Source organism: Oncorhynchus nerka, linkage group LG23 (assembly GCF_034236695.1).
Source record: "Oncorhynchus nerka isolate Pitt River linkage group LG23, Oner_Uvic_2.0, whole genome shotgun sequence".
NCBI classification, from domain to species: domain Eukaryota; kingdom Metazoa; phylum Chordata; class Actinopteri; order Salmoniformes; family Salmonidae; genus Oncorhynchus; species Oncorhynchus nerka.
This window is the reverse complement of record NC_088418.1, coordinates 4103694-4125999: the sequence shown is the minus strand read 5'-3', so window position 1 is coordinate 4125999 and position 22306 is coordinate 4103694. Positions and strand designations below refer to the sequence as shown.

The 22306-nt window shown below is 42.8% G+C and overlaps 2 protein-coding genes across 3 annotated transcripts in view; both read right to left on the bottom strand.

Annotated features, from left to right (window-relative positions):
* Positions 1-18629, bottom strand: part of LOC115125485 (uncharacterized) — a gene marked incomplete at its 5' end in the record, with an annotated part of 97064 nt that extends 78435 nt beyond the window's left edge. The window contains one exon of the mRNA XM_065008445.1: positions 18563-18629. Within this exon, the coding sequence (XP_064864517.1) occupies positions 18563-18629 (67 nt within the window). The remainder of the gene's footprint in view (positions 1-18562) is intronic.
* The window catches only part of slx4ip (SLX4 interacting protein), a 47363-nt gene continuing 43667 nt past the window's right edge, over positions 18611-22306 (bottom strand). Inside the window, exons 3-4 of one of the 2 annotated variants that reach the window (XM_065007796.1) lie at positions 21097-21195; positions 18611-18966 (exon numbers count right to left, since the gene is read on the bottom strand). In XM_065007796.1, the coding sequence (XP_064863868.1) occupies positions 18814-18966; positions 21097-21195 (252 nt within the window). In that variant the 3' untranslated portion in view covers positions 18611-18813. The remainder of the gene's footprint in view (positions 18967-21096; positions 21196-22306) is intronic. The other variant, XM_065007795.1, reaches the window with a different exon arrangement.

The following is a 22306-nucleotide window of genomic DNA, read 5'->3' as shown; positions in this document are numbered from 1 at the left end:
GAGTCAATGTGGAGGCTATATACAGGGTATTACGGTACAGAGTCAATGTGGAGGCTATATACAGGGGGGTACCGGTACAGAGTCAATGTGGAGGCTATATACAGGGGGTACTGGTACTGAGTCAATGTGGAGGCTATATACAGGGTATTACGGTACAGAGTCAATGTGGAGACTATATACAGGGTATTACGGTACAGAGTCAATGTGGAGGCTATATACAGGGGGTACCGGTACAGAGTCAATGTGGAGGCTATATACAGGGGGTACCGGTACAGAGTCAATGTGGAGGCTATATACAGGGGGTACCGGTACAGAGTCAATGTGGAGGCTATATACAGGGGGTACTGGTACTGAGTCAATGTGGAGGCTATATACAGGGTATTACGGTACAGAGTCAATGTGGAGACTATATACAGGGTATTACGGTACAGAGTCAATGTGGAGGCTATATACAGGGGGTACCGGTACAGAGTCAATGTGGAGGCTATATACAGGGGGTACCGGTACAGAGTCAATGTGGAGGCTATATACAGGGGGTACTGGTACTGAGTCAATGTGGAGGCTATATACAGGGTATTACGGTACAGAGTCATTGTGGAGACTATATACAGGGTATTACGGTACAGAGTCAATGTGGAGGCTATATACAGGGGGTACCGGTACAGAGTCAATGTGGAGGCTATATACAGGGGGTACCGGTACAGAGTCAATGTGGAGGCTATATACAGGGGGTACCGGTACATAGTCAATGTGGAGGCTATATACAGGGGGTACTGGTACAGAGTCAATGTGGAGGCTATATACAGGGGGTACTGGTACAGAGTCAATGTGGAGGCTATATACAGGGGGTACCGGTACAGAGTCAATGTGGAGGCTATATACAGGGGGTACCGGTACTGAGTCAATGTGGAGGCTATATACAGGGTATTACGGTACAGAGTCAATGTGGAGGCTATATACAGGGGGTACCGGTACAGAGTCAATGTGGAGGCTATATACAGGGGTACCGGTACAGAGTCAATGTGGAGGCTATATACAGGGGGTACCGGTACAGAGTCAATGTGGAGGCTATATACAGGGGTACTGGTACTGAGTCAATGTGGAGGCTATATACAGGGTATTACGGTACAGAGTCAATGTGGAGACTATATACAGGGTATTACGGTACAGAGTCAATGTGGAGGCTATATACAGGGGGTACCGGTACAGAGTCAATGTGGAGGCTATATACAGGGGTACCGGTACAGAGTCAATGTGGAGGCTATATACAGGGGTACCGGTACATAGTCAATGTGGAGGCTATATACAGGGGGTACTGGTACAGAGTCAATGTGGAGGCTATATACAGGGGTACTGGTACAGAGTCAATGTGGAGGCTATATACAGGGGGTACCGTACAGAGTCAATGTGGAGGCTATATACAGGGGGTACCGGTACAGAGTCAATGTGGAGGCTATATACAGGGGGTACCGGTACAGAGTCAATGTGGAGGCTATATACAGGGGGTACTGGTACTGAGTCAATGTGGAGGCTATATACAGGGGGTACTGGTACTGAGTCAATGTGGAGGCTATATACAGGGGGTACCGGTACAGAGTCAATGTGGAGGCTATATACAGGGGGTACCGGTACTGAGTCAATGTGGAGGCTATATACAGGGGGTACCGGTACAGAGTCAATGTGGAGGCTATATACAGGGGGTACTGGTACAGAGTCAATGTGGAGGCTATATACAGGGGGTACCGGTACAGAGTCAATGTGGAGGCTATATACAGGGGGTACCGGTACAGAGTCAATGTGGAGGCTATATACAGGGGGTAGTGGTACTGAGTCAATGTGGAGGCTATATACAGGGGGTACTGGTACTGAGTCAATGTGCGGGGGTACAGGTTAGTCGAGGTCATTTGTAAAGTGACTATGCAACGATAATAAACAGTGAGTAGCAGCAGTGTAAAAACAAAGGGGGGTCAATGTAAATAGTCTGGGTGGCCATTTGAAGAATTGTTCAGCAGTCTTGTGGCTTGGGGGTAGAAGCTGTTGCGGAGCCTTTTGGTCCTAGACTTGGAGCTCCGGTACCGCTTGCCGTGCGGTAGCAGAAAGAACAGCCTGTGACTAGGATGGCTGGAGTCTTTGACCATTTTTAGGGCCTTCCTCTGACACCGCCTGGTATAGAGGTCCTGGATGGCAGGTAGCTTAGCCCCAGTGATGTACTGGGCCGTACGCACTACCCTCTGTAGTGCCTTGCGGTCTGAGGTGGAGCAGTTGCCGTACCAGGCGGTGATGCAACCGGTCAGGATGCTCTCGATGGTGCAGCTGTAGAACGTTTTGAGGATCTCAGGACCCATGCCAAATCTTTTCAGTCTCCTAAGAGGGAAAAACGTTGTCACGCCCTCTTCACGACTGTCTCGGCGTATTTGGACAATGATAGTTTGTTGTTGTTGACGTGAACAACCAAGGAACTTGAACTCCTCCCTATAGGCTGTCTCGTCATTGTCTGTGATCAGGCCCCTACCACTGTTGTGTTGTCAGCAAACTTAATAATGGTGGAGTCGTGCCTGGCCACGCAGTCGTGGGTGAACAAGTAGTACAGGAGGGGCCCCAGTGTTGAGGATCAGGTGTGGCAGATGTGTTGCTACCTACCCTCACCACCTGGCGGCGGCCCGTCAGGAAGTCTAGGATCCAGTTGCAGAGGGAGGTGTTTAGTCCCAGAGTAGATACGTCCACTGAGAGGTCCAAGGTCAACTCCCTACAGACCGGGCGGGCATTGGATTGGGCTACAACTGTCTGGGAGGGAGAAGAGGAAGATCTGGGTTCCTATTATGTTCCTATTGCGGCCTGGAGGTGGACCAGTGTCGGGTGCTTGGCGTCACCTCCTCCCCGCTCTCCTCTCCTTGTCTGATCCCTGAGGAGAAGAAGAGCTGTGCTCCTATGAGAAGTTCATGTTCAGGGAGGTCTTCAACCATCCACCGGAGGGCACAGGGGGAAGTGAGTGACTGCCAGACCGCTCGCTAGACATCAAAACACTAGAGGGGCGCTAGTGTTAGGAGGTGGAGAGCTCAGAAGGAACATCTCGTTCTCCCCTAATCTACCCTTACACCCTCTCTCTTACACATTCCTCATAGGGAGGGAGAGCTGGTGGTTCGTAAACACATTCTGGAACAGTAAAGCTATCCAGGCAGGCAGTAACACTTGTGTGGTTGTTTTCCACCAACAGCGGTGGCTCGTCAGTCTGTGGTTCGGTCTGGTCAGTGGCTTCCAGCCGGAGTCAGAGTTGTGTCCCAATGGCACCCTATTCCCTACGTAGTGCACTACTATTGATCAGGGCCCTATGGCACCCTATTCCCTACGTAGTGCACTACTATTTATCAGGGCCCTATGGCACCCTATTCCCTACGTAGTGCACTACTTTTGACCAGGACCAATAGGGAACATGGTGCCATTTGAGATGAACCCTGGGGCTGCCAAGACGAGTCCCAGTCCCTGGTTCACTGTGCAGTCCCATAGCCTGACGACTCACAAAAAATGAGTCCGTTTCTCTCAAGGGCTTTATCGGCAGGGGAAACATACGTTTACATTGCCAAAGCAAGTAGACAACAAACTCTCTCTACGTGTGTGTCTCTCCTGTCTGTGTGTGTCTCTCCCTGTCTGTGTGTGTCTCTCCCTCTCTGTGTGTGTCTCTCCCTGTCTGTGTGTGTCTCTCCCTGTCTGTGTGTGTCTCTCCCTGTCTGTGTGTGTCTCTCCCTGTCTGTGTGTGTCTCTCCCTGTCTGTGTGTGTCTCTCCCTGTCTGTGTGTGTCTCTCCCTGTCTGTGTGTGTCTCTCCTTCTCTGTGTGTGTCTCTCCCTCTCTGTGTGTGTCTCTCCCTGTCTGTGTGTGTCTCTCCCTCTCTGTGTGTGTCTCTCCCTCTCTGTGTGTGTCTCTCCCTCTCTGTGTGTGTCTCTCCCTCTCTGTGTGTGTCTCTCCCTGTCTGTGTGTGTCTCTCCCTCTCTGTGTGTGTCTCTCCCTCTCTGTGTGTGTCTCTCCCTCTCTGTGTGTGTCTCTCCCTCTCTGTGTGTGTGTCTCTCCCTCTCTGTGTGTGTGTCTCTCCCTCTCTGTGTGTGTCTCTCCCTCTCTGTGTGTGTCTCTCTGTGTGTGTGTCTCTCTCTGTGTGTGTGTCTCTCCTTCTCTGTGTGTGTGTCTCTCCCTCTCTGTGTGTGTCTCTCTGTGTGTGTCTCTCCTCTCTGTGTGTGTCTCTCCTCTCTGTGTGTGTCTCTCCCTCTCTGTGTGTGTCTCTCCTCTCTGTGTGTGTGTCTCTCCTCTCTGTGTGTGTCTCTCCCTCTCTGTGTGTGTCTCCCTCTCTGTGTGTGTGTCTCTCCCTCTCTGTGTGTGTCTCTCCCTCTCTGTGTGTGTCTCTCCCTCTCTGTGTGTGTCTCTCCCTCTCTGTGTGTGTCTCTCCCTCTCTGTGTGTGTCTCTCCTTCTCTGTGTGTGTGTCTCCCTGTCTGTGTGTGTCTCTCCCTCTCTGTGTGTGTCTCTCCCTTCTGTGTGTGTCTCTCCTTCTCTGTGTGTGTCTCTCTCCTCTCTGTGTCTCCCTGTCTGTGTGTGTCTCTCCCTCTCTGTGTGTGTCTCTCCCTGTCTGTGTGTGTCTCTCCCTCTGTGTGTGTCTCTCCCTCTCTGTGTGTGTCTCTCCCTCTCTGTGTGTGTCTCTCCCTCTCTGTGTGTGTCTCTCCCTCTCTGTGTGTGTCTCTCCCTCTCTGTGTGTGTCTCCCTGTCTGTGTGTGTCTCTCCCTCTCTGTGTGTGTGTCTCTCCCTCTCTGTGTGTGTCTCTCCCTCTCTGTGTGTGTCTCCCTGTCTGTGTGTGTCTCTCCCTCTCTGTGTGTGTCTCTCCCTCTCTGTGTGTGTGTCTCTCCCTCTCTGTGTGTGTGTCTCTCCCTCTCTGTGTGTGTCTCTCCTTCTCTGTGTGTGTCTCTCCCTCTCTGTGTGTGTCTCTCCCTCTCTGTGTGTGTGTCTCTTGCTCGTCCTCTCTTTCTCCCCGTTTCGGTTGCCAGGCTATGATCACTAATTCTGTATTTAGTTGAAGGTTTTCCTTTGTTTTGGGGTCTTTTACACGGGTTATTCAGCTAAAGTGAAGTTTCTTTCCAGCATTCTTTCTCTGACCTCAACCAATAGTTGATTCATTCTTATTAGTCAATTCCATCTGTGTATGTTTTACCACTGGGGGACAAATCATTTGGGTTAATGTGAATATTGTGTTTTTGGATCGGTTGTAAAGGGGTCACTTTCTGGGCAGAGACGGTTGTCCATAAACGCTCTGTTTTGGTATGACCCTTCATTTAATTGGTCTAATAGAAGAGGAAGTCTTCCTACATCTGCCCTGCATGAGTGGTTGGTGGGGAATGTGTGTGGACATGTAGGATGTTTTCAAGGTGCAGTTTTTTTTCTGTGGGTGTTTTGTCCCTTGATTTGTGTTTTGACAGCAATGCTGGAACCCATATTTATTTCACTGCCATACAGGAAGACTGGTTGGATTATAGGGTTTAAATTTGTGTATTGCTTTCTTTATTGAGTAGTATGCTGTACTTGCTTTCTCTGTTGTGATAGCAATGTCAAACACCCCATTCCTTCTCTCTCTCTCTCTCTCTCTCTCTCATTCCTTCTCTCTCTCTCCTTCCCTCATTCCTTCTCTCTCCTCTCCTCATTCCTTCGCTCTCTCTCCTTCCCTCATTCCTTCTCTCTCCTCTCCTCATTCCTTCGCTCTCTCTCTCTCTCTCCTTCCCTCATTCATGCTCTCTCTCTCCTCATTCCTTCTCTCTCTCCTCATTCCTTCTCTCTCTCCTCTCCTCTCCTCATTCCTTCTCTCTCTCCTCATTCCTACTCTCTCTCCTCATTCCTACTCTCTCCTCTCCTCATTCCTACTCTCTCCTCTCCTCATTCCTACTCTCTCCTCTCCTCATTCCTACTCTCTCCTCTCCTCATTCCTACTCTCTCCTCTCCTCATTCCTACTCTCTCCTCTCCTCATTCCTACTCTCTCCTCTCCTCATTCCTCCTCATTCCTTCTCTCTCTCTCTCCTCATTCCTTCTCTCTCTCTCTCCTCATTCCTTCTCTCGCTCTCCTCATCTCATTCAATCTCTCGCTCTCCTCATTCCTTCTCTCGCTCTCCTCATTCCTTCTCTCTCGCTCTCATTCCTTCTCTCTCTCTCCTTCCTTCATTCCTTCTCTCTCTCTCTCTCCTCATTCCTTCGCTCTCTCTCTCCTCATTCCTTTTCTCCCTCTCCTCATTCCTTCTCCCTCTCCTCATTCCTTCTCTCTCTCCTCTCTCCTTCTCTCTCTCCTCATTCCTTCTCTCTCTCCTCATTCCTACTCTCTCTCTCCTCATTCCTACTCTCTCCTCTCCTCATTCCTACTCTCTCCTCATTCCTACTCTCTCCTCTCCTCATTCCTACTCTCTCCTCTCCTCATTCCTACTCTCTCCTCTCCTCATTCCTACTCTCTCCTCTCCTCATTCCTACTCTCTCCTCTCCTCATTCCTACTCTCTCCTCTCCTCATTCCTCCTCAATCCTTCTCTCTCTCTCTCTCCTCTCCTAATTCCTTCTCTCTCTCCTCTCCTCATTCCTCCTCATTCCTTCTCTCTCTCTCTCTCCATCTTGCCGTCTTCTGCTGCCCGTACCGTGGAGCAGAGCCAAGATGTTTGGTGGGAAAAGTTCTGTCTGTCCAGCCCTCTGAATAACAGAAATAAATCACATGGCTATGAGCTAATCATCAATTCTCAAGTAGCCTGATAGAGGAAACTGTGTGTGTGTGTGTGTGTGTGTGTGTGTGTGTGTGTGTAAATAAAAGCAGGGGAGGAACTGAACTGACATTTGGAAAAATGTGCCGTGTAGCTAAGAGAGAACTGTGTCCCAAATGGCATACTACTCACTACTTTCCATAGGGCGCAGGTCAAAACTACTGCACTGTAAAAAGGGAACAGGGTGACACACACACACACACACACACACACAAACGGGGCTGGAGAACGTTAAAAGCTGTTGATGGCTCATTTGTGGTGCCAACAGCTGAGGGTGTCACGATGTTCTCACCCTCAGTAGCTAGATGAAGCCGATGTGATTCCACTCTGGCACCAGCAACAAAACAACCACGAATACCCTTCCTATAGCCCAGGTCCAGACAGAGACAGACAAATCCCCTTGGCCCTGAGACAATCTATACGAACATACCTCGCTGCCACAAAAATGTACACACACACACACACAGCCTGTCACCACGTCTTCCTCGTCACTGCTACTCAAAGCGTTCCCACCACACATTGACAGACTGAAAAATGTGCTTTACTTGCTTTGTTATTGGATTATTTACTCCAAATTCCATCTATCTCTGATAAGCTACTCCAAATTCCATCTAGGCTACTCCGTATTAGGGGTATTTCTGATAGGCTACTCCATATATTAGGCGTATTTCTGATAGGCTACTCCGTATTAGGGGTATTTCTGATAGGCTACTCCATATATTAGGCGTATTTCTGATAGGCTACTCCGTATTAGGGGTATTTCTGATAGGCTACTCCATATATTAGGCGTATTTCTGATAGGCTACTCCGTATTAGGGGTATTTCTGATAGGCTACTCCGTATTAGGGGTATTTCTGATAGGCTACTCCGTATTAGGGGTATTTCTGATAGGCTACTCCGTATTAGGGGTATTTCTGATAGGCTACTCCGTATTAGGCGTATTTCTGATAGGCTACTCCATATATTAGGCGTATTTCTGATAGGCTACTCCGTATTAGGCGTATTTCTGATAGGCTACTCCGTATATTAGGGGTATTTCTGATAGGCTACTCCATATTAGGCGTATTTCTGATAGGCTACTCCGTATTAGGGGTATTTCTGATAGGCTACTCCATATATTAGGGGTATTTCTGATAGGCTACTCCGTATTAGGCGTATTTCTGATAGGATACTCCGTATTAGGCGTATTTCTGATAGGCTACTCCATATATTAGGGGTATTTCTGATAGGCTACTCCGTATTAGGCGTATTTCTGATAGGCTACTCCGTATTAGGCGTATTTCTGATAGGCTACTCCATATTAGGCGTATTTCTGATAGGCTACTCCGTATCTGATAGGCTACTCCATATTAGGCGTATTTCTGATAGGCTACTCCGTATTAGGGGTATTTCTGATAGGCTACTCCGTATTAGGCGTATTTCTGATAGGCTACTCCGTATATTAGGGGCATTTCTGATAGGCTACTCCATATTAGGGGTATTTCTGATAGGCTACTCCATATTAGGGGTATTTCTGATAGGCTACTCCGTATTAGGGGTATTTCTGATAGGCTACTCCGTATTATGTACAGTACCAGTCAAATGTTTGGACACCCCTACTCATTCAAGGGTTTTTCTTTATTTTTACTATTTTCTACATTGTAGAAAAAGCCATCAAAACCATAAAATAACACATATGGAATCATGTAGTAACCAAAAAGTGTTAAACAAATGAAAATATATTTTATATTTGAGATTCTTCAAAGTATCCAACCTTTGCCTCGATGACAGCTTTGCACACTCTTGGCATTCTCTAAACCAGTGGTGAGTGGCAACTTTGGTTTGAGACAATCATTCAGAGGGCCGCACAGATCTTTAATTTGTTGTGCCTTTTCTTCCAATATTATCAATTATCAATTGAGAGCAAATTCAGAGCCACCGAGCACACGGGCTAGAAGTTTTGATTTGTAATACATTGTATGGCTGCATGATGTGACTCGAATGATGATTTGAAAAAAGTAGCTTGAAAGGCATGAGCTTAGCTTAGTTTTGTTTTTGCAGAGGCTGTACACACTTCATCAGTCTCTCATTCTCAATTTGACACTTAATAATGCCTTTAATTTCCCGACGGCATTCCATTTGTGTGGCCGTAATGCCTAAACCCTAAAAAAAATCCAGACCTTTTGCGGCAAATTGCCATTGTGATCCTTGGCCCCGGAGTGCTGTGTTGCACCCTTCTCCCGGATTGCTGTGCAATACGAAATGCCCATGTTATCAGATCTTTCTCACAGGCTACAAGTTAAGACCGACATATTGGGGATGTTAACTGCGTGTCCTTTTTTCCAATTCCGAGGTGCATATTGAAGATATTGGAAGAACTGTCCACATTTCCTTTTCGTCAGCCAACAAGATGAGTAGGCCTAACGAACAGCAAAAGCACTAGCCTATATCAATCCACTATCCCCCATAGTACAACAGTTGACCTATTCTATGCGAGAAAAAAATATTCCAAACATAGTCAGACAGTTGTGGGATGCGATAGATCCCACATTAATACAAAACCACAAGATGACGCAACAGATCAGAACGTTTATCTTTAAAGTGTTGATAAACTATTAGGCTATTTCTTCACATTATGCAGCAATGCACACAATGTTCCAATAGCGGGAAAACGCCATTCTCAACAGTGACCGCAAATGTGATGCTTTTATTATAAAAGGTGCATCTTTATGGTGAAAATGATCTTCCCCAAATGTGAAACTCACATGCTGCTGATGTATCCCATTTAGGCTCTGCACCCCTTCTAACATCAAAAGTCGTGTGATAAATTCACAGACAACACAAAGATTCCTTGATGTCCTTCCAGACTCCCTCTGTTTACCCAAGGACGTCAGAGGACAAAAATCAGTTAATCACCTAACTGAGGAACTCAATTTAGCAAGCTTCCAGAAAATTGGAACGGAAATGGCGCCATACCAAACTGGAAGTCTTCCGACTAGCTTGGAAAGACAGTACCGTGCAGTACCGAAGAGCCCTTACTGCTGCTCGATCATCCTATTTTTCCAACTTAATTGAGGAAAATAAGAACAATCCAAAATTCCTTTTTGATAGTGTCGCAAAGCTAACTAAAAAGCAGCATTCCCAAGAGAGGATGGCTTTCACTTCAGCAGTAATAAATTCATGAACTTAAATGAGGAAAATATCATAATTATTAGAAAGCAAATGACGGACTCCTCTTTAAATCTGCGTATTCCTTCAAAGTTCAGTTGTCCTGAGTCTGCACAACTCGGACCTGGACCTAGGATCAAGAGAGACACTCAAGTGTTTTAGTACTATATCTCTTGACACAATGATGAAAATAATCATGGCCTCTAAATCTTCAAAGCTGCATACTGGACCCTATTCCAACTAAACAACAGAAAGAGCTGCTTCCCGTGCTCAGCCCTCCCCTATGTTGAACATAATAAACGGCTCTCTATCCACCAGATGTGTACCAAACTCACTAAAAGTGGCAGCAATAAAGCCTCTCTTGAAAAAGCCAAACTAAATTGGCCTATATCGAATCTTCCATTCCTCTCAAAAACTTTAGAAAAGGCTGTTGCGCAGCAACTCACTGCCTTCCTGAAGACAAACAATGTATACGAAATGCTTCAGTCTGGTTTTAGACCCCATCATAGCACTGAGAAGGTGGTAAATTACATTTTAATGTCGTCAGACCGAGGCTCTGCATCTGTCCTTGTGCTCCTAGACCTTAGTGCTGCTTTTGATACCATCGATCACCACATTCTTTTGTAGAGATTGGAAACCCAAATTGGTCTACACGGACAAGTTCTGGCCTGGTTTAGATCTTATCTGTCGGACAGATATCAGTTTGTCTCTGTGAATGGTTTGTCCTCTGACAAATCAACTGTAAATTTCGGTGTTCCTCGAGGTTCCGTTTTAGGACCACTATTGTTTTCACTAAATATTTTACCTCTTGGGGATGTCATTCGAAAACATAATGTTAACTTTCACTGCTATGCGGATGACACACAGCTGTACATTTCAATGAAACATGGTGAAGCCCCAAAATTGCCCTCGCTAGAAGCCTGTGTTTCAGACATAAGGAAGTAGATTTTTTAAACTCGGACAAAACAGAGATGCTTGTTCTAGGTCCCAAGAAACAAAGAGATCTACTGTTGAATCTGACAATTAATCTTAATGGTTGTACAGTCGTCTCAAATAAAACTGTCAAGGACCTCAGCGTTACTCTGGACCCTGATCTCTCTTTTGATGAACATATCAAGACTGTTTCAAGGACAGCTTTTTTCCATCTACGTAACATTGCAAAAATCAGAAACTTTCTGTCCAAAAATGATGCAGAAAAATTGTGATACAAACCTTAGGAAAACATATAGGCCTATGGGCTAGGCTACATGAGGTGTGATACTAACCTTATGTAAACATATAGGCCTATGGGCTAGACTACATGAGGTGTGATACAAACCTTATGAAAACATATAGGACTATGGACTACATGAGGTGTGATACAAACCTTATGAAAACATATAGGCCTATGGGCTAGACTACATGAGGTGTGATACTAACCTTATGTAAACATATAGGCCTATGGGCTAGGCTACATGAGGTGTGATACTAACCTTATGAAAACATATAGGCCTATGGACTACATGAGGTGTGCGACTATGATTAGAACAACTTGACTTGAGATATTTCCATTCCAAATAAAGTTGGAGATTAGGCCATATATTTTCTTAAAGAAGTCGAATGGAATTGAAACTGGTAAAATGCGTAAAATAAATACATCAACTTTGGTAATATATTAATTTTGATTAGGTTGACCCCACCTGATGTGGAGACATCTCTGAACATCGGAATACATTTTATCTAGTAAAGGAGATTAATTGATTGGTAATTGATTTGATATGTCTCCTCCAAATTGCATAGTATCAAAATACCCAGGTATTTCATGTGTCTTTGTCCATTTTCACAGAAGTCATAATTAGAAATGGACTTATATTATAGACTTATATAAATATTTCTCCCCATTCACTACGAATCCTAATACAGCACAATAAGCGTCCAAGATGAGTACAACAAATTACAGAGAATGTTCTGGTTCAGATAAATACAGTAAAATGTCATCTGCATACAATGATATCACATATTGTTCTCCACCAATCTCTAATTGAGCCAAGAGTTCTAACTATTGATGCTATGGGCTCCGTGGCTAAAGCAAATAAATAACTGGACAGAGGGCATCCCTGTCTGGTCCCTCTTTATAACTTAAATGGATCAGAGATTTTTCCATTTGTTTTAGACCTGCTTTGGGGGAGATTTTACAATCGCACAACCCAGGAAATAAATACCAGATCAAAACCAAACTTTTTTAAAAGACGTCCACCAAATCTACCAATTTCACCCAAACGCTGTTTCATTATCTAATGATACAGCCACTTTTGGAATGTTCAAATTCCTGGTATGATTATTTATTTTGGGAAAAAAGTCGGTGGAGAAGACATCCTATTCCGTATAAATGTTCGATCCAAATGAATCAACTGTTGTTTTACTATTTCTATGTGAAAAGCCAATACCTTAGCAATGATTTCGTAATCCATATTCAAAAGTGATACTGGGCTGAAGGATCCGCATGACAATGGATCATTATCTTTCTTGTGAAGTAGGGTGACTGTAGTCATTTTTCTCTAGAGCTGCTGTGTGCATACACTACCGTTCAATAGTTTGGGGTCACTTAGAAATGTACTTGTTTTTGAAATAAAAATTGTCCATTTAAAATAAAATTGATCCGAAATACAGTGTAGACATTGTTAATCTTGTAAATTACTATTGTAGCTGGAAACGGCAGATGTTTTAAATGGAATATCTACATAGGCCCATTATCAGCAACCATCACTCCTGTGTTCCAATGTCACATTGTGTTAGCTAATCCAAGTTTATCATGAAAGGCTAATTGATCATTAGAAAACTATTTTGCAATTATGTTAGCAGAGCTGACAGAGTGGCCTTCCTTAGACTAGTTGAGTATCTGGAGCATCAGCGTTTGTGGGTTCGATTACAGGCTCAAAATGGCCAGAAACACTTTCTTCTGAAACTCGTCAGTATATTCTTGTTCTGAGAAATAAAGGCTATTCCATGCGAGAAATTGCCAAGAAACGGAAGATTGTACAACACTGTATTCTCCCTTCTCAGAACAGCACAAACTTGATTTAACCAGAATAGAAAGAGGAGTGGGAGGCCCCGGTGCACAACTGAGCAAGAGGACAAGTACATTAGAGTGTCTAGTTTGAGAAACAGACGCCAAACAAGTCCTCAACTGGCAGCTTCATTAAATACTACCTGCAAAAATACCAGTCTCAACACCAACAGTGAAGAGGTGACTCCGGGATGCTGGCCTTCTAGGCAGAGTGGCAAAGAAAAGTCATATCTCAGACTGAACAATAAAACGAAAAGATTAAGATGGGCAAAAGATCAGAGACACTGGACAGAGGAACTCTGCCTAGAAGAGTCGCCTCTTCACTTTCTCAAACTAGAAACTAATATACTTGTCCTCTTGCTCAGTTGTGCACCGGGGCCTCCCACTCTTTCTATTCTGGTTAGGGCCAGTTTGCAAAAAAAATAGTCTAAAATTACACTGAGTATCTATCATTACCAGAAGATGTCTAATTTTGTAGACTAATAGCCTCCAAAAGCTCACAGAGGGAAATTATTCCGTCCATACAAATTTTCTCTTGTTCACTTATAATTGGTCAATTGGCCTTAAGGACATTTTCAAAATCTCTTTGAACTTTTGTTCTCGGATTGATACAGTTTGTGATAACATGTTTTAAAGGCTGAGCCTAGCTGCTAACTAGCTATCAAACTAGCAAGGTTTCCTAGAAAACTTGAACACAACCGCGACGCGGTTAGCTGTTGTGGCCGGGACCGCAGATACCTGCCCTGCCTGGAACTGCGTTGAGTACCAGCGCTAGGCTACGTTGCTACCATGTCATCCAAAGCCGGTGGGAGTAAGAGAAGACAGTGTTTCTCTATCACAGGTGAAGGATCTTTTAAACCAACAAAAAGGGTTCTTACAAGCAGTTGTTAAAAGAGGGGGAAAAAATGCCTTTTCCAAATAATGATGGACTCGATTAACAAAAGAATGGACGATCTGATTAAAGAGCTCCAGGACCATAAGAACAGTTTGCAGTTCTCCCAGGGAGAGGTAGATGTCCTGAAAGAGATTGTGAATCATAATTGCAGTTCTCCCAGGGAGAGGTAGATGTCCTGAAAGAGATTGTGAATCAGTATTACAGGTGACCGGGAAAACAGACAATCTGGACCAGGAGGATCATCATCATTATGGATGGTATACCAGTCTCTCCACATGAGAACTGGGCGGTGTCTGAGGAAGAAACCCTGATCACTGAAAAGCTGCAGATTGATCATAAGAAGACTGAGGTAGAGAGCACCCACATGTCTGGGAAAAACCTGTAACCAGCCCAGGTGACAGACCCACGCCGGTAGTGGTCAAATTCTTAAAGTTTAAGGACAAGATGACTGTTCTGGAGAGAGCCAAGTGCTTTTTAAGAGGAACCAACATTTTCATATAATGCGGACTACTCGGAAGCTGTGCGCCAGAGGCGGAGACTATTTAAGGTCGCTCTCGAGAGGCTAGGTGACAGACCCAGGCCGGTTAGCATCTGTAGAACACAACAAACAGCACAATGGGTGTGTCAACAGCGGCAACAGGAGCAGACATTCTCTATGTCCTCACCTCGGTTACCTCTGCGAGAACTGAAGGGAAGGGACTATATGTGTAACTATGGATATGAGCTGACTAGGACTTGCCAAGTTAAACAGAAGCATACAAACTCCATATCACTTCTCGGGTCCATTGGGTGGGTCACACACACGCAGACACACACCTTCATATCAATCCATTGGGTTGGGTCACACACACGCAGACACACACCTTCATATCAATCCATTGGGTTGGGTCACATCCTGGGTGCACGAACAAAGCCGCCGCCAAGTCCCAACTAGTCCTGTTTTTTTGTTGTTAAATTCCATCTCCTCCCACGCTGGTTCTTTCCAAGCATGTATCCCAAATGGCACCCTGATCCCTTTATAGTGCACTACTTATGAGCAGAGACATATGTGACCTGGTCAAAAGTAGTGCGCTACATAGGATCCCATTTTGTGGACAAATCCCTAGAAGATACAGACTGCCGCCATGACATGATGACACACGTTCTGTTTTGCATCTGAATCCCCACCTTGACTGAATGCATTACGGTGTGTTTCTAGGCCAAACAACTGAATTCCCACCTTGACTGAATGCATTACGGTGTGTTTCTAGGCCAAACAACTGAATTCCCACCTTGACTGAATGCATTAGTGTGTTTCTAGGCCAAACAACTGAATCCCCACCTTGACTGAATGCATTAGTGTGTTTCTAGGCCAAACAACTGAATCCCCACCTTGACTGAATGCATTAGTGTGTTTCTAGGCCAAACAACTGAATTCCCACCCTGAATGCATTGCAGTGTGTTTCTAGGCCAAACAACTGAATTCCCACCTTGACTGAATGCATTGCAGTGTGTTTCTAGGCCAAACAACTGAATTCCCACCTTGACTGAATGCATTAGTGTGTTTCTAGGCCAAACATCTGAATTCCCACCTTGACTGAATGCATTACGGTGTGTTTCTAGGCCAAACAACTGAATTCCCACCTTGACTGAATGCATTACAGTGTGTTTCTAGGCCAAACAACTGAATTCCCACCTTGACTGAATGCATTAGTGTGTTTCTAGGCCAAAAAACTGAATTCCCACCCTGAATGCATTGCAGTGTGTTTCTAGGCCAAACATCTGAATTCCCACCTTGACTGAATGCATTACGGTGTGTTTCTAGGCCAAAAAACTGAATTCCCACCCTGAATGCATTGCAGTGTGTTTCTAGGCCAAACAACTGAATTCCCACCTTGACTGAATGCATTACGGTGTGTTTCTAGGCCAAACAACTGAATTCCCACCTTGACTGAATGCATTGCAGTGTGTTTCTAGGCCAAACAACTGAATTCCCACCTTGACTGAATGCATTACGGTGTGTTTCTAGGCCAAACAACTGAATTCCCACCCTGACTGACTGCATTACGGTGTGTTTCTAGGCCAAACAACTGAATTCCCACCTTGACTGAATGCATTACGGTGTGTTTCTAGGCCAAACAACTGAATTCCCACCTTGACTGAATGCATTACGGTGTGTTTCTAGGCCAAACAACTGAATTCCCACCTTGACTGAATGCATTAGTGTGTTTCTAGGCCAAACAACTGAATTCCCACCCTGACTGACTGCATTACGGTGTGTTTCTAGGCCAAACAACTGAATTCTCACCTTGACTGAATGCATTAGTGTGTTTCTAGGCCAAACAACTGAATTCCCACCCTGAATGCATTACAGTGTGTGTCTATGCCAGATGAGCATCATACAGGTGTTAAGTGAGGAGCCAGAATACATATTTTTACTAATGTTTATGGACAGAGGTTATGAGAACAGGGAAACACTGGGAGACAGAGTGGATACGTCAGAACTGACTGACTAACTACTAACTTAACTACTAACTAACTAACTACTAACTAACTAACTACTAAACTAACTAAACTAACTAACTAACTACTAACTAACTACTAACTAACTAAACTAACTAACTACTAACTAACTACTAACTAACTAAACTAACTAACTAACTAACTACTAACTTAACTACTAACTAACTACTAACTAACTAACTACTGACTAACTACTAACTTAACTAACTAACTACTAACTTAACTAAACTAACTACTAACTAACTAACTACTAACTAACTAACTAACTAACTAACTACTAACTAACTACTAACTAACTAACTACTAACTAACTAACTACTAACTAACTACTAACTAACTAACTAACTAACTAACTAACTACTAACTAACTACTAACTAACTTAACTACTAACTAACTAACTACTAACTAACTACTAACTAACTAACTACTAACTAACTAACTACTGACTAACTACTAACTTAACTACTAACTAACTAACTACTAACTAACTAACTACTAACTTAACTACTAACTAACTACTAACTAACTAACTACTAACTTAACTACTAACTAACTAACTACTAACTAACTACTAACTAACTAACTACTAACTAACTAACTACTGACTAACTACTAACTTAACTACTAACTAACTAACTACTAACTAACTAACTACTAACTTAACTACTAACTTAACTACTAACTAACTAACTACTAACTAACTACTAACTAACTAACTACTAACTAACTAACTACTAACTAACTACATTATGTTGATCAGATCAAACTTGAGAACATTGTCACTTTAATTAATGTTTAAAATAATGTTTACATACTGCTTTACTTATTTCATATGCATATATTGTATTCTTGTCAATTCACTCTGACATTGCTCGTCCTAACATTAATATATTTCTTAATTCCGTTATTTAACTTTTTGTTTGGACCAATAACATCTGTTAATTGTTTTTAGATACTACCAATAACATCTGTTAAATATGTGTAGGACTAACATCTGGACCACATCAATCCTTTTAAATATGGACCAATAACATCTGCTAACACTGTTAAATATGTGTATGGACTGCAAAACATCTGTTAAATATGTGTATGGACCAATAACATCTGAAATATGGACCAATAACATCTGTTAAATATGGACCAATAACATCTGTTAAATATGGACCATCTGTTAAATAACCAATAACATCTGTTAAATATGGACCAATAACATCTGTTAAATATGTGTATGGACCAATAACATCTGTTAAATATGGACCAATAACATCTGTTAAATATGTGACCAATAACATCTGTTAAATATGGACCAATAACATCTGTTAAATATGGACCAATAACATCTGTTAAATATGGACCAATAACATCTGTTAAATATGGACCAATAACATCTGTTAAATATGTGTATGGACCAATAACATCTGTTAAATATGGACCAATAACATCTGTTAAATATCTCTGTTAAATATGGACCAATAACATCTGTTAAATATGTGTATGGACCAATAACATCTGTTAAATATGGACCAATAACATCTGCTAAATATGTGTATGGACCAATAACATCTGTTAAATATGGACCAATAACATCTGCTAAATATGTGTATGTGACCAATCAAATTAGATTAAATTTGAAACCTACAGCACTGATTGCTGTGGTTGTATCATGAAGGTTTTAAGTTGTTTTATGATGGTGATTGTGATAGGTTACTGGTTGTTATGTGGTTTTATGATGGTGATTGTGATAGGTTACTGGTTGTTATGTGGTTTTATGATGGTGATAGGTTACTGGTTGTTATGTGGTTTTATGGTTTTATGATTGTGATAGGTTACTGGTTGTTATGTGGTTTTATGATGGTGATTGTGATAGGTTACTGGTTGTTATGTGGTTTTATGATGTTGATTGTGATAGGTTACTGGTTGTTATGTGGTTTTATGGTGGTAATTGTGATAGGTTACTGGTTGTTATGTAATATGATGTGTAACAGCCGCTCAGACCAGCAACACTGTACCCTTGCGGCACTAAACAAAAATAAATCAACTTTTGAAGGAGAGCGTCAATATAGGTATCCTACACACCGGGCAGCAACTGGAACAGATCTGGCTTAAAGGACCAACTAAGACTCCACACCTCCAGTCCAGTTGGGGGCACTATGGCATCCAAAGCTGACATGAACTTTTAAAAGGAGGTCACAGGTAAAAGGACTACCTTTCACACAGAGGGGGTTGGCACGTGGCAGCTCTCTCTTGTGTTTGGGCTGTCCTCTCTTGTGAAGGGTTAGGGGGGAGGTCAGAGGTCACAGGTAAAAGGACTACCGTTCACACAGAGGGGGTTGGCATGTGGCAGCTCTCTCTTGTGAAGGGTTAGGGGGAGGTCAGAGGTCACAGGTAAAAGGACTACCTTTCACACAGAGGGGGTTGGCACGTGGCAGCTCTCTCTTGTGAAGGGTTAGGGGGAGGTCAGAGGTCACAGGTAAAAGGACTACCTTTCACACAGAGGGGGTTGGCACGTGGCAGCTCTCTCTTGTGTTTGGGCTGTCCTCTCTTGTGAAGGCAGTCTATGTAGAGCCTCACCCTCCGGTCCACAGCATCTCTCACCAGACTAGTGACCTCCTGGAGAGGATAGAGGACAAGATGTTACAGGGAGGGAGTAGGAGACATTATGGTAGAGGTACAACCACACCAGGTCCACAGCAGGGAGGAGATATTAAGAGAGAAGTGGGGTGGGGTGGTACCTATCTATATTAATTAATCTCAGTGAGGTGGTACCTATCTATATTAATACACATCTATATTAATACATCTCAGTGAGGTGGTACTTATCTATATTAATACACATCTATATTAATACACATCTCAGTGAGGTGGTACCTATCTATATTAATACACATCTATATTAATACACATCTCAGTGAGGTGGTACCCATCTATATTAATATACATCTCAGTGAGGTGGTACCTATCTATATTAATATACATCTATATTAATATACATCTCAGTGAGGTGGTACCTATCTATATTAATACACATCTATATTAATATACATCTATATTAATATACATCTATATTAATACACATCTATATTAATACACATCTATATTAATACACATCTATATTAATATACATCTATATTAATACACATCTATATTAATACACATCTATATTAATATACATCTATATTAATACACATCTATATTAATATACATCTATATTAATATACATCTATATTAATACACATCTATATTAATACACATCTCAGTGAGGTGGTACCTATCTATATTAATACACATCTATATTAATATACATCTATATTAATACACATCTATATTAATACACATCTATATTAATACACATCTATATTAATACCCATCTCAGTGAGGTGGTACCTATCTATATTAATACCCATCTATATTAATACACATCTCAGTGGGGTGGTACCTATCTATATTAATACACATCTATATTAATACCTATCTATATTAATACACATCTCAGTGGGGTGGTACCTATCTATATTAATACACATCTATATTAATACACATCTATATTAATACCCATCTCAGTGAGGTGGTACCTATCTATATTAATACCCATCTATATTAATACCCATCTCAGTGGGGTGGTACCTATCTATATTAATACACATCTATATTAATACCCATCTCAGTGGGGTGGTATCTATCTATATTAATACACATCTATATTAATACCCATCTCAGTGGGGTGGTACCTATCTATATTAATACCCATCTATATTAATACCCATCTCAGTGGGGTGGTACCCATCTATATTAATACACATCTATATTAATACCCATCTCAGTGGGGTGGTACCCATCTATATTAATACACATCTCAGTGAGGTGGTACCTATCTATATTAATACCCATCTATATTAATACCCATCTCAGTGGGGTGGTACCCATCTATATTAATACACATCTATATTAATACACATCTCAGTGGGGTGGTACCTATCTATATTAATACACATCTATATTAATACACATCTCAGTGGGGTGGTACCTATCTATATTAATACACATCTATATTAATACCCATCTCAGAGGGGTGGTATCTATCTATATTAATACACATCTATATTAATACACATCTCAGAGGGGTGGTATCTATCTATATTAATACACATCTATATTAATACACATCTCAGAGGGGTGGTATCTATCTATATTAATACACATCTATATTAATACACATCTCAGAGGGGTGGTATCTATCTATATTAATACACATCTATATTAATACCCATCTCAGAGGGGTGGTATCTATCTATATTAATACACATCTATATTAATACCCATCTCAGAGGGGTGGTATCTATCTATATTAATACACATCTATATTAATACACATCTCAGAGGGGTGGTATCTATCTATATTAATATACATCTATATTAATACCATCTCAGAGGGGTGGTATCTATCTATATTAATACACATCTATATTAATACACATCTCAGAGGGGTGGTATCTATAAGGAAGACATACTAAAACATAAGTCAGGTATTTATTTGTCCAGTATTTATTAAATCATATTCAAATAAACGTTTTGTTATTGTTGATGTCGATGGTATTGACATTTTTATTCTGATACCTGTTATTTTTGTACCCTTCTTATTGTTTCTACTAAATGAAAGGTTGTTGTGAAAGTTTCCTGCCCTCCAACCCTCACCTCCCCCAAGATCAACAAAAACACACCTTGTCTCCCATATCTCCATACCTCAGTGTGCTCCATAGTGAACCAGCTGGTTTCCTGTGGTGCTCCGCGGCCCAGAGGCCCAATGATCTGGAGTTCCACCAACACAGCATAGCTCCCACACTGTAACAGACACAACAGGTTGGAGAGAGACTCCCACACTGTAACAGACACAACAGGATGCTGAGAGACTCCCACACTGTAACAGACACAACAGGTTGGAGAGACTCCCACACTGTAACAGACACAACAGGTTGGAGAGACTCCCACACTGTAACAGACACAACAGGTTGGAGAGACTCCCACACTGTAACAGACACAACAGGTTGGAGAGACTCCCACACTGTAACAGACACAACAGGATGATGAGAGACTCCCACACTGTAACAGACACAACAGGTTGGAGAGACTCCCACACTGTAACAGACACAACAGGATGCTGAGAGACTCCCACACTGTAACAGACACAACAGGTTGGAGAGAGACTCCCACACTGTAACAGACACAACAGGATGCTGAGAGACTCCCACACTGTAACAGACACAACAGGTTGGAGAGAGACTCCCACACTGTAACAGACACAACAGGATGCTGAGAGACTCCCACACTGTAACAGACACAACAGGATGCTGAGAGACTCCCACACTGTAACAGACACAACAGGTTGGAGAGACTCCCACACTGTAACAGACACAACAGGTTGGAGAGACTCCCACACTGTAACAGACACAACAGGATGATGAGAGACTCCCACACTGTAACAGACACAACAGGTTGGAGAGAGACTCCCACACTATAACAGACACAACAGGATGCGGAGAGACTCCCACACTGTAACAGACACAACAGGTTGGAGAGACTCCCACACTGTAACAGACACAACAGGTTGGAGAGACTCCCACACTGTAACAGACACAACAGGTTGGAGAGACTCCCACACTGTAACAGACACAACAGGTTGGAGAGAGACTCCCACACTATAACAGACACAACAGGTTGGAGAGAGACTCCCACACTGTAACAGACACAACAGGATGCTGAGAGACTCCCACATTGTAACAGACACAACAGGTTGGAGAGAGACTCCCACACTGTAACAGACACAACAGGTTGGAGAGACTCCCACACTGTAACAGACACAACAGGATGCTGAGAGACTCCCACACTATAACACAGCCACAACAGGATGCTGAGAGGCTCCCACACTATAACAGACACAACAGGTTGGAGAGAG